Source organism: Ips typographus, linkage group LG3 (assembly GCF_016097725.1).
Source record: "Ips typographus isolate SLU linkage group LG3, UJ_Ityp_2.0, whole genome shotgun sequence".
Lineage (NCBI taxonomy): Eukaryota > Metazoa > Arthropoda > Insecta > Coleoptera > Curculionidae > Ips > Ips typographus.
This window is the reverse complement of record NC_138424.1, coordinates 19357309-19370111: the sequence shown is the minus strand read 5'-3', so window position 1 is coordinate 19370111 and position 12803 is coordinate 19357309. Positions and strand designations below refer to the sequence as shown.

Below are 12803 nucleotides of genomic sequence, written 5' to 3'. Positions count from 1 at the left end.
ATGATATAGTCAGCATGCGGACGAAAAGTTAGTTCAGAATCCAACATAACTCCAAGATATTTAATTCTACTTTCATGTATTAACCTGTCGTTGTTGATTTTAATGTTTATGTTTTCTATATGAAGAGTATGCAACATATATTTTTTCCCAAATATGCAAAATTTTGATTTCGAGGTATTAATGCTTAATTTATTTACACATAACCATTCAAAAATGCGGTCCAAATCACTGTTAATTGTCCTAGCCATTTCACTTACATCATTTCCGACTACATATAACATTGTATCGTCTGCAAACCACTCAATATTACTACCATTAATTACGCTAACAATGTCATTAATGTACAGTAAAAATAATAAAGGCCCCAATACAGTTCCTTGCGGCACCCCATACATTGTATTTATTGGATTAGACACACTGTTCTTAAATCTGACTTTTTGACTTCTTTCAAATAAGTATGACTTGAACCAATTCAGAACTGGACCCCGTATTCCCAACTTTTCCATTTTCTTCACTAATGTAAATCTATCGATAGTTTCGAAAGCTCTTCTAAAGTCCAGAAACACAGCCAATACAAAATTACCACTGTCCGCAGCTTTTAGGAAATCATCACATATATTAATTATCACAGACTCACAAGAATGACGTTGTCGAAAACCAGACTGGTTAGACACTAAAATGTTATTACTATCACAGAATGATTGAAGTTGTTCTTTGACCACCATCTCTAGGACCTTCTCATAGACAGCGACTGTATTAATCGGTCTAAAAGTACAAAAAAAAGATCGTTCCCAATCTGCATTCTTCTTCTTCTGCTGCAATCCACTAAAGGATGTTCGCGATCACATTTGTCCACTCTTTCCTATTCTGTGTTCTTTGGATTAGTTCTTCTAATGTTCTCAGTCCCGTCCACTGTCTGACGTTGCTAAGCCACGACATCCTCTTCCGGCCGACTCCTCTTTTTTCCTCAATCTTCCCCTCAATTATCAACTGTAGAAACTGATATCCCTCTGGTATCTCTAGGTAAGCTGCTTTCATCATTCTCAAGATCTCATCATTTGTCCTTCTTGCAGTCCATGGAATCTTTAGTATTTGTCTATATAGACCCACATCTCGAATGCCTTAATACTGTTCTTAGGGTACGCCTTTAGTGTTCATCCCTCCATGCCAAGCAGTAATACCAGCCAGACATAGCATTTTACAAATCTAATCCTTAGGTCAAAATCGAAATCAGAACTGGTTAACACTTTTCTAAACTTCTATTCGACATCTTATTTCTGTGTCGGATTCCCAGTTTTCACACAGCCACGTTCCCAAAAATTTAAATTTGTTTACTCGTTATTTGTAGTTTGGAAATTCCTGTAGCTTGTGAATAATTATGATGAATTTAGTCTTCTTGGTGTTAACATTAAGTCCCATGTTCTTACTGCATTCAGCGACAATCCCGAGCATTTCCTGCAATTCTTCCACTTTTTCTGCAATTAGAACTGTGTCGTCCGCATAACGAATGTTATTGACTCACACACCATTCACCTTAACGCCCATGTTGCGTTCTTTACAAGTTCTCTACATGCTCTGAATGCGGTGGACGTTTTTTTGGTCTATGTCGAGTTTATTTAGAATTTGGATGAGTTAGGACCCTTTTTCGTATAATCGATGAAACACAGTATTACGTCTTTTCTCTGATCGTTGCTGTTCTAGATTAGACAGTCTCCGTCTAAATCCAAGTTGTGTGGATCCGATGTTTCTTTCGCATTTTACTGATATTCTGTAGTGGATAATCTTAACGAATAACTTCAATGTTCAGGTCCTCGCACTTTGTTGTCTCAATCGCCTTCCTATCATTGGATGTATTGATCGCTCTTATAATTTCTTCTTTAGTGATGGGAGGTGTTTCTGGCCGATCTGGCCTTTTTCTTTATACTCCAGCCGCCTCTTTTACCTTTCTGTGTAAGTTGTTTCGTGTTTTTCTTGTAGTTGTTCTAGTTTTAGGATTAGTGATTAGTAATTATATTTTAGGAGTATATCCTTGCTTATGGGGTATTCTCCAGTAGCCTCTCCTACTCAACTCTCAACCTCACTTCCCGATGTTAAACCCTGTTGTGAATCCCTAAAAACAAATTACTCTTTTCGTACAAAATACAAATTGGAGGTGTCAAAGATGTCAAGTGAATATGTTCGTTCAAATCTTGGAAAACCTTTAATGCGTTTAAACCTGAATGTGATCTTATAAGTATTCAACTTTAAGTATTCAGCTTTGCTTGCTACTATCCGGTATCACCGCAACTTACAAAGCCAATTTGTACTACGTTAACAAGCTTAAATCCGGACTGTTTGCGAACTCTTCGTAAAATACTTGAAGCATATTTACTGTTGCAGAGTGGAAATCTCGTTGACAATTCGCAAGAAGCGTCGTTTCTTGTTCGCCTGAATGAAGCGACGCAATTTGCATTATCAGTGCACGAATATTGCATATACGCCGGAAAAATAAAGCTTGGAAAATATGGTTTTTAACAAAAATCCAAGCGATTTTAACGAGAACATTGTGAATGCCCTTTATTTGCGGCATTTTTCGCCAACATTTGATTGTGTATTGTGCTTCGGTAGTCAATTATTGCCGGATTATATTCGGAACTTTTTTCAAAATGTGCGAAACTCCCAAGTGGCTTTCCCGCTTAATGGCGGGGATTTTAACGGCTTAGGGAAAATAAGGTATTCCCTCGAAATTGACGATAATTGCCTTTAATAATGCAAACTGCACGGTACAACGCCATTTACTTGTGTTTAGTAAACGGATTGAGGATTATTTTACCTTTTTGATTTTTTTTTTCAAGTACGAATTCACGACAATCATGCTCATTAAAATGCGAGTTTTCAGCGACAAGTTTAAAAGTCATTTCCTTTCAGAAAAATGCGTCAGTTACGTGCATTCAGTATAGTACTGTTTATAATTATTGTGTTAATAACTTTAAACACATAACAATGTAATATACACGGTGTCCCATAAGTAATGGTCAAAACAATACTTAATAATTTAGCATAACTTATCTTAGTTAGTTAACGGATTTTTTCAAATAGCACACAATTCACTTAGAGTTTCTTGCTAAAATTAGGTATTTGAGGGTGCCAAATTTGATTATCTAGTCAGTTTTAAGCCAGCTTGTAGAAGGAGCCATCTACAACAAATCATTTGCTTGTAAAAATCGTTTTAATTTTTTCTAGTAAATCAAAGTGACAACTGAAATTTTAGTATCGGTTATCTACGAAGGCGTAGAAGGGCCACAGACGTTATTTTTCTTAAATTTTTACTTCAAACTCAGAAATTAACTAAATTCCGACTTCGAATTCGTAAATTAGTTAAATTCCCGCTTCAAACTCGGAAATTAGTTGCAATGTTGTCAAACTGACAAATTCTACTATTTTGGTTCGAAGAGTGTTTTTGCAATGTGACAAATTAACAAATTCTACTAATTAAGATCAAAGAGTGTTTGCAATGTTGCCAAACTGACTAATTTTACTAATTTGGTTTGAAGAGTATATGCAATGTTATCAAACTGACAAATTCTACAATTTTGGTTTGAAGAGTGTTTCCAATCTGTCCAAACTGACAAGTTCAACTGATTTCTTTGAAGTGTGTTTGCTTGCAATGTTGCCAAATTAACAAACTCTCCTAATTAAGATCGAAGACTTTTTGCAATGTTGCCTAACTGACAAAATTTGGTAATTTGGTTCAAAAGTGTCCTTGCAATGTTATCAAACTAACAAATTCTATAATTTTGGTTCGAAGAGTGTTTGTAATGTAACCAAACTGACAAGTCCGACTAATTTCTTTGAAGTGTGTTTGCAATGTAGCCAAAATTAACAAATTTTACTAATTTGCTTCGAAGAATGTTTGCAATGTTGCCAAACTGAAAAATTTTGTCTAATTTGGTTTTTTGCAATGTGACAATGTAAATTCTGAGTTCAAAGTCGGAATTTATCTAAATTCCAAGTTCAAAGTCAGGATTTAATCGAAATTTAACTAAATTCTGAGTTTTAAGTCTGAATTTAACTAAATTCCGAGTTTGAAGTCTGAATTTAACTAAATTCCGAGTTTGAAGTCGGAATTTAAGTAAATTCCGAGTTTGAAGTCGGAATTTAATTAAATTCCGAGTAAAAAGTCAGGATTTAATCGAAATTTAACTAAATTCTGAGTTTTAAGTCTGAATTTAACTAAATTCCGAGTTCAAAGTCTGAATTTAACTAAATTCCGAGTTCAAAGTCAAAATTTAAGAAAAAAATATTTGTAGCCCTTCTACGCCTTCGTAGTTATCCAATATTACACACTTAGTTGGTATCCCTAAAATCAATGATTTTCGAGGTATTTACAATTAAAGTATTCGGTTGTAATTTGACATCTTCTTGGTGGAGGATTTCTCATTTCAACTGAGAAATTACTTAAACAAACATTTTCAGAATCGTTGAATTGGTCGGCGAAACCAAATATTATAACCAACACAAAGTTCGAATTTTAGTCTGGTATACCAGAAGCCTTTTTTATATGACGAAAGGATAGATTACCGAAACAAATTATTAATTCAAATTCAAAATGCTATTGAAACATTTTGGAACAATAATAGGTAGTTCTTTGAACCAAAACTGTCTTATAAATGCATTGAGCCCAATATTAACTTAATTCTTAAGTTGTGAGGTGACTAGCTTTTTTGCACAACCGCACGGTTTTTTCTCCATAACTTCTTTAGGAGACCTTTTACAATAAAAATGCTTAGAAGTAATCTTGTAGAGCGTCAAATTTCCCACAACATCACTTCAGTAGGTTTTTTTGATAACTATACAAATAACCGAGTTATGAAAGTTCAAAGTTGTAGGGTGACTAGCTTTTTTGTGCAACCGCACGGTTTTTGCTCCATAACTTCTTTAGGAGACCATAACTTCTTTGGAAGACCCTTTATGACAAAAATGCTTAGAAGTAATCTTGTAGACCATAAAATTTCCTACAACTTCACTTCAGTATGTTTTTTTGATTAGCGGACAAATAACCGAGTTATGAAGGTTTAAAGTTGTGGGGTGACTAGCTTTTTTGCTCCATAACTTCTTTAGGAGACCCTTTGCAACAAAAATGCTTAGAAGCTATCATGTAGAACATAAAATTCCCTACAACTTCATTTCAGTAGAATTTTTTGATTAGTGGACAAATAACCGAGTTATGAAGGTTCAAAGTTCTGGGCTGACTAGCTTTTTTGCGCAACCGCACGGTTTTTGCTCCATAACTTCTTTAGGAGACCCTTTACGATAAAAATGCTTAGAAGTAATCTTGTAGAGCGTTAAATTTCCCACAACCTCACTTCAGTGAGTTTTTTTGATAACTATACAAATAACCGAGCTATGAAAGTTCAAAGTTGTAGGGTGATTACCTTTTTTGCGCAACTGCACGGTTTTTGCTCCATAACTTATTTAGAAGACCATAACTTCTTTGGAAGACCCTTTATGACAAAAATGCTTAGAAGTAATCTTGTAGACCAGAAAATTTCCTACAACATCATTTCAGTAGAATTTTTTGATTAGTGGACAAATAACCGAGCTATGAAAGTTCAAAGTTGTAGGGTGATAACCTTTTTTGCGCAACTGCACGGTTTTTGCTCCATAACTTATTTAGGAGACCATAATAATAATTGCAAATATCTCAAAAACTGCTGATTTTATGGATATTAACTAGGTATACCTTTTTAAGTATTAGCCATAAGAAATTTTGGTTTTTAAGTAAATTAAATTATTACTGATACTAAAATTAAATTTTGTTTTCTAAACTAGGCTTAACTTAGTTATTGACGTCTATGGATGAACTCGATTTGAAATAACGTCAAAATCAGTTGGTGACCTCTCTGTTTATGACAACAACTGTCAATATCAGTGTTAGTTTTAGCGCGGGCGTGTTTTCACGTCTTCGACCAGACTTTTTGTGATGTGCGTGTTTTGGTTCTGTTTGGGCAGTCTACTCATCACTTTAGGTTCGTATTTATTTAACGTAACAATAGATGTCAACGGAATGAGCGATTCTCTAGTGCAACGTGGGAGTTGCAATTGCCTGTTCGCTTAACGAAAATTAAACGTTAACCCTAATTGGGTTTTGTCGTGCCGCAAAGTAGATTGGTCGGTTCTGGCCGCGTTTCTCTGAAAATGCAGAAAAAAACCAACGATTTTTACATTGTTTATCTGTATAGTTTTAAAAGCACTGAACAATGAGGTTTTGGCTCAAGTTCGCATGCACGCAACTGAAACAAAGCACAATAGGGTGGGAACCTGATCGTCCAACCGTAACACGAGACAGGTTGAACGTCTTGTAGTGCTTTGATAGTTAGGTCGGGGTGTGTTCGCTTTTACCTCTGTTAGTTTCAATTAAAGGACACAAGATTTATGTTACAAAAAACAATTTCCATATATTTAAAAAAAATTGGGAAGAATTTGGCGTTTATACGAAGGCGTAGAAAGGCCACAGACGTTATTTTTCTTAAATTTCGACTTCAAACTCGAAAATTACCTAAATTCCGACTTCGAACTCGGAAATTAACTAAATTCCGACTTTAAACTCGGAAATTAGTTATATTTCGATTTCAAACTCGGAAATTAACTAAATTCCGACTTCAAACTTGGAAATTAACTAAATTCCGACTTCAAACTCTGAATGTAGTTAAATTCCGACATCGAACTCAGAATTTACATTGTCACATTGCAAAAGCTCTTCAAACCAAATTAGACAACATTTTTCAGTTTGGCAACATTGCAAACATTCTTCGAAGCAAATTAGTAAAATTTGTTAACTTTGGCAACATTGCTAACACACTTCAAAGAAATTAGTCGGAGTTGTCAGTTTGGTTACATTACAAACACTCTTCGAACCAAAATTGTAGAATTTGTTAGTTTGATAACATTGCAAGGATACTTTTGAACCAAATTACCAAATTTTGTCAGTTAGGCAACATTTCAAACAGTCTTCGATCTAAATTAGGAGAGTTTGTTAATTTGGCAACATTGCAAGCAAACACACTTCAAAGAAATTAGTTGAACTTGTCAGTTTGGACAGATTGGAAACACTCTTCAAACCAAAATTGTAGAATTTGTCAGTTTGATAACATTGCATATACTCTTCAAACCAAATTAGTAAAATTAGTCAGTTTGGCAACATTGCAAACACAAAATTTAACTAATTTCCGAGTTTGAAGTCGAAATTTAACTAATTTCCGAGTTTGAAGTCGAAATTTAAGAAAAATAACCTCTGTGGCCTTTCTACGCCTTCGTACGTTTACGATTCTGAGTATCAGATAATTTAATTTCCTGTAGTTTTAACTGAAGATATAATCACCAGATCTTATAATTTAAAAACTCTAAAATTTCTTCTTGTAATTATCTAAAGTAACTCTCAAATAATAAAATAACATTAGATTAATTAATTGTCATATTTTTTATTAGAGCCCCCACCTACAGCACACTATAATTAAAATGACAAAAATAAATCAGCAAAATGTATTTACTAATTTTAGTTAGTGCAAATATTTTTTCTTGTCTCTGAACTGTGTTGTGTATCTTGTTAGACAGTAATAAAAGTATCAAACTTTTGTAATTTTAAAACGAAACAACATTTATACCGGGTGTAAAGATTATTTAAGGTAATTTTCTTCAGGAAGAATTTACGGAAAACGAGAATCTTCTTATATTAACGAAAATATCTCTGCAAATGTTGAATACAATCTCAACAATTTACCGTGAATATTCTCTTAGGTTTCTATTATTTGAAGGGTTTGAATAAACTCATTTTACACTTTCAACTTACATTTTACTATACCTGATGAAAACGAGAAATTTTAAGCATATGTCATGAAAACTTCCATGATTTTTGAAACTTGAAATGTTAAATGGCATTTTCAATGTCTCATAGAAACTAAAATGCCGTTCAGATATAGGTAGTGAAAAAGAACAAATTCTCATATTTTTTCTAGTCTATTCCAGAAGTAAAAGTGCTGTTTCCAGAGTAAGTTTTTGCTTATTAACGCTCTTTTTGTTTGATACTGACATTTTAAAGAAGAATTCAGATGCTTTAAGCATTTTGAAATCTAACGTACAAAGTCTAAGCATAAACAGTGTAAATAAAGGGAAATGTTTTAAAAAACGAACTAGCCAAATCGGTTATTAAACCGTATATCAACTTTGATTAATATACCATGGCTTTTGCAGAGTTTATACTTAAATGTTCAAGGAATTGATTTAAATTACCAGAAAGCTCCAAAGCCATTTTGAAAACTCTACAAGTATCTTAAACCAGATGCCTCTAGAACCATTTTAAAGTTGCATAGACCTCTAAATGCTATTTAGAACTTTCTAAAAAGTGCCAGAGGCCTCTACAAGTTTCTTCAACATTCCCAGAACTGTCTCTAGGACCATTTCAATGGTCAATTTGATCAAGGTTCTAAATGATATTAGGAACTTTCAAAAAAGTGCCAGAGGCCTCTACAAATATTTTAAATTTTCCCAGAACTGTTTTAAATTGCCAAAGGCTTCTAGGACCATTTTAAAAGTTTTATAGACCTGTAAATGCTATTTAGCACCTTCTAAAAAGTGCCAAAGCCTCTACAAGTTTCTTAAACATTCCCAGAACTGTTTTGAATTGCCAAAGGCCTTTAGGACCATTTTGAAAGTTCCATAAATCTCTAAATGCTATTAGGAACTTTCTAAAAAGTGTCAGAGGCCTCTACAAATATCTTAAATTTTCCCAGAAGTGTTTTAAATTGCCAGAGCCCTCTAGATGCTATTTAGAACCTTCTAGAAAGTGCCAAAGCCTTTACAAGTATCTTAAACTTTCCCAGGTACTGTTTTGAATTGCCAAAGGCCTTTAGGACCATTTTGAAAGTTTCATAAATCTCTAAATACAATTAGGAACTTTCAAAAAAGTGCCAGAGGCCTCTACAAGTATCTTAAATTTTTCCAGAACTGTTTTGAATTGCCAAAGGCCTTTATGACCATTTTCAAAGTTCCATAGAACTCTAAATGCTATTAAGAACTGTCCAAAAAGTGCCAGAGGCCTCTACAAGTCTCTTCAACATTCCCAGAACTGTTTTGAATTGCCAAAGGCCTTTAGGACCATTTTCAAGGTTCCATAGACCTCTAAATGATATTAGGAACTTTCAAAAAAAGTGCCAGAGGCCTCTACAAGTATTTAAAATTTTCCCAGAACTGTTTTGAATTGCCAGAGGCTTCTAGGACCATTTTAAAAGTTTCATCGACCTCTAAATGCTATTTAGCACCTTCTAAAAAGTGCCAAAGCCTGTACAAGTTTCTTAAACTTTCCCAGGTACTGTTTTGAATTGCCAAAGGCCTTTAGGACCATTTTGAAAGTTTCATAAATCTCTAAATACTATTAGCAACTTTCTAAAAAGTGCCAGAGGCCTCTACAAGTTTCTTAAACATTTCCAGAACTGTTTTAAATTGCCAAAGGCCTTTAGGACCATTTTCAAAGTTCTATAGACCTCTAAATGCTATCAGGAACTTTTTAAAAAGTGCCAGAAGCCTCTATAAGTTTCTTAAACAGTCCCAAAACTGTTTTGAATTGCTAGAGGCCTCTAGGACCATTTTGAAAGTTCCATAGACCTCTAAATGCTATTAAGAACTTTCCAAAAAGTGCCAGAGGTCTCTACAAGTTTCTTCAACATTCCCAGAACTGTTTTGAATTGCCAAAGGCCTTTAGGACCATTTTCAAAGTTCCATAGACCTCTAAATACTATTAGGAACCTTAAAAAAAGTGCCAGAGGCCTCTACAAGTCTCTTAAACCTTTCCAGAACTGTTTTAAATTGCCAGAGGCCTCTAAGACCATTATGAAAGTTTTATATACCTCTAAATGCTATTTAGAACCTTATAAAAAGTTCCAAAGCCTCTACAAGTTTCCTAAACTTTCCCGGAACTGTTTTGATTTGCCAAAGGCCTGTAGGACCATTTTCAAAGTTCCATAGACCTCTAAATCCTATTAAGAACTTTGTAAAAAGTGCCAGAGGCCTTTACAAGTTTCCTAAACTTTCCCAGAACTGTTTTGAATTGCCAAAGGCCTTAAGGACCATTTTCAAAGTTCCATAGACCTCTAAATGCTATTAAGAACTTTCTAAAAAGTGTCAGATGCTTCTAGAGTCATTTTGAAATTTGCCAGAGGCCATAGACCTGTAAATAGTATTAAGAACTTTCTAAAAAGTGCCAAAGGCCTCTAGGACCATTTTGAGAGTTGCATAGACCCCTAAAATGTTATTAAGAACTTTCTAAAAAGTGTCAGATGCTTCTAGAGTCATGTTGAAATTTGCCAGAGGCCTATACAAGTGTTTTAAAGGCCATTTGCACCGACATTTTTAAAGGTACCCTCATTGACGGTTAATCTTCAAAGTTTCCATCTTGTATATGTTACATTTCGAGACGTCTACCCTTTTAAATGGTGGAAATAAAGGAACAGGCCGTTATCATCCCTTGCTTACACCATATACAGGTGCAACCAACGGTGTCCGTACCACCTGATCAAGGTCCTCGACTTCCTTATTCTGACCTTCTGCTTCTTCGTCACCATCAGACCGCGAAACTAGACCGGGTATACCGGGCGAGGGGAAAATAAAGAAAAAATGGCCGTGCACTTCGAACTTCCGGCCTGTCTGCAACAGGTGTTGGGCTTCTCGGGGGTCCCCTCATTAAAAGTCCCGCAGCCCCAATTCAGTCGTCTACCGGCTTGCTTTGTGACGCATGTTAACGTAAAACGCGACGTTCACCACTTTTGAGTTTTCCCGCCTCGATGATGAGTTTTTCCGTGTTTTGAATCGGCTGGTGTTTTGGTGTTGGAAGCGGGAAAATGAAGCTGTTGTGGTGTTTAGTGTGGATTTTGTGTGGTTGTGCTGGAAGTGAGGCGTACTTTAGGAAACACTATGGTACTTACTAACTTCTTACTCTAGACTCTAGAGAATAAAAGCAAATATTAGTATTTATTTGGCAGAAAACCTATAAAAGTAATCACATTGACAGTAAGCAAGGAAATCAGAAAAAAAAAATTACAATATACATGTATGTTGTCTTAAAGACCTTTTCACAGTTTTGAATAACCTTGACACCTTATTCTTTGCAAATTTTTGGATTATACTGCAAATTCTTGAAGCTTGAGAATAACGATCTAACCCAACTTACCTTAGTCCAAAAGTAGATGATGCCGAAGATACAGACTGTCAAAACTACAATTATTTAACTTTAGTTTTCCGTAAATATTTTTTTTAATAATTAGTGTATTCCACACTTGAGGTAATTCTAGGTATTATGAGGCACTTTGCCAATATTACGAAGCATTTTGAGGTATTTTTAAGGCACTTGAGACATTATCTGTATTTTTCAAAAGGTTTTGTGGTATTTTCATTGGAATTTTGAGCGAAATAAAGCCTATTTCAAGGAAATTTTGCGATATTTTAACGAATACATTGCAGTAGATAATACAGTGTATCAATAGAACAAAATGGACTGAAAATTGACATGTAATTATTATGGTAAAATCTTTATTACATGATATTGAGTTAAAACAATATTCATTACAAATTATTATAATAATTTACCAATTTTTCAACGTTTAAACGGTCAGGTGACTGTTTTTTTGACAATTGTCAATTGATTTTGATAGTGTTGCAAGTTTGAAATTGCATTATCAACGTCACGTAACGTGTATTTTACAATTTCAACCTGTTTTACAAAAACAAATTTGAAACCTGATTCTTCTGTCAAAATGACACAACACGAAAATAGTTGTATTTGTAATATGAAAATTATGATATGAAATTTACAAATACAACTGCACAAAATAAAAACTAAATAAATAAATTCAAATTACAGGAGGAAAAAAATTTGGGAAAAACTGTCAATAAATGTCAGAAAAAAATAGTAATTTTCAATGAGGTCGCGCACCGAGTTGACAGTTTGTCACGTGCACATTGTCAAATTACGGACGTGGAGTGTATTTCTGAACAGAGCCCAAACATTCACGAATTTAAAAATTCGTAAATAACATACGTATCTCTCAGTTCGCAAGTAATAGAAAAGGAACAATAACAGAACAATAACTATATAACAGGATAATAAAAGTGGTAAAAAATGAATACAGTGAAACACAAATTTTAATGTTTGTAATGCAACATTTAATATCTTCAGTCTCTTTTAGGTGTTTTTGCTTTTATTTGTCAAGTTTTATCTTTTCTAAGTCTCTCATTTTGTTTGACCAAATTTTACTAGTAATTTTCGTGCTTTTTATAATGACAAGTTTATGGGTGCAATATTTGCGTAAATTACAGAAAAAGCAGCAATGCAGCAATCTATTGTTGTTTCAAAGTCATCAAGATTTCCAAGACTCTAAACCGAGAAAAGTTAATTTTCTTCTCAGAAGCTTTAAACTACAATCTAAGTTTCCACTATCTTGGGAACATTTTTACAAATTCTGTCTACTGCAAGTAAATTTAAGTAATTTTGTGAATATTTTGCATGCTTCATGAATGTTTTTCTCTTGATCGCCTATTTAAGTCAAAGTGAATTATCTCCAGCAAGTTCAATATACTTTTATATTCTCGAAGTTTTCTTAGCATCCCATAGTACAATTTTATATGGTTCGATAGACCAATGTTGAACCTATTTTTTTACTATAATTATTTTACAGGTATAATAATAAAAATACAGTAGTAACACTGATAATAGTGAAGAATTATAACAAAAGTTTTAAATAATGACGTGTCCAGTTTAGTTTACACTTTATTTT

At 34.0% G+C, this 12803-nt stretch overlaps 1 protein-coding gene across 8 annotated transcripts in view; it reads left to right on the top strand.

Moving 5' to 3' along the window:
- Nucleotides 1–12803, top strand: part of nrm (neuromusculin) — a 527634-nt gene that overhangs the window by 212996 nt on the left and 301835 nt on the right. The window contains exon 1 of one of the 8 annotated variants that reach the window (XM_081975062.1): nucleotides 5873–6008. The exons of the other annotated variants lie outside the window; for them this stretch is intronic. Within the exon in view, the coding sequence (XP_081831188.1) occupies nucleotides 5963–6008 (46 nt within the window). The 5' untranslated portion in view covers nucleotides 5873–5962. Of the gene's footprint in view, nucleotides 1–5872; nucleotides 6009–12803 lie in introns of those variants that run through there. 8 annotated transcript variants of the gene reach the window in all.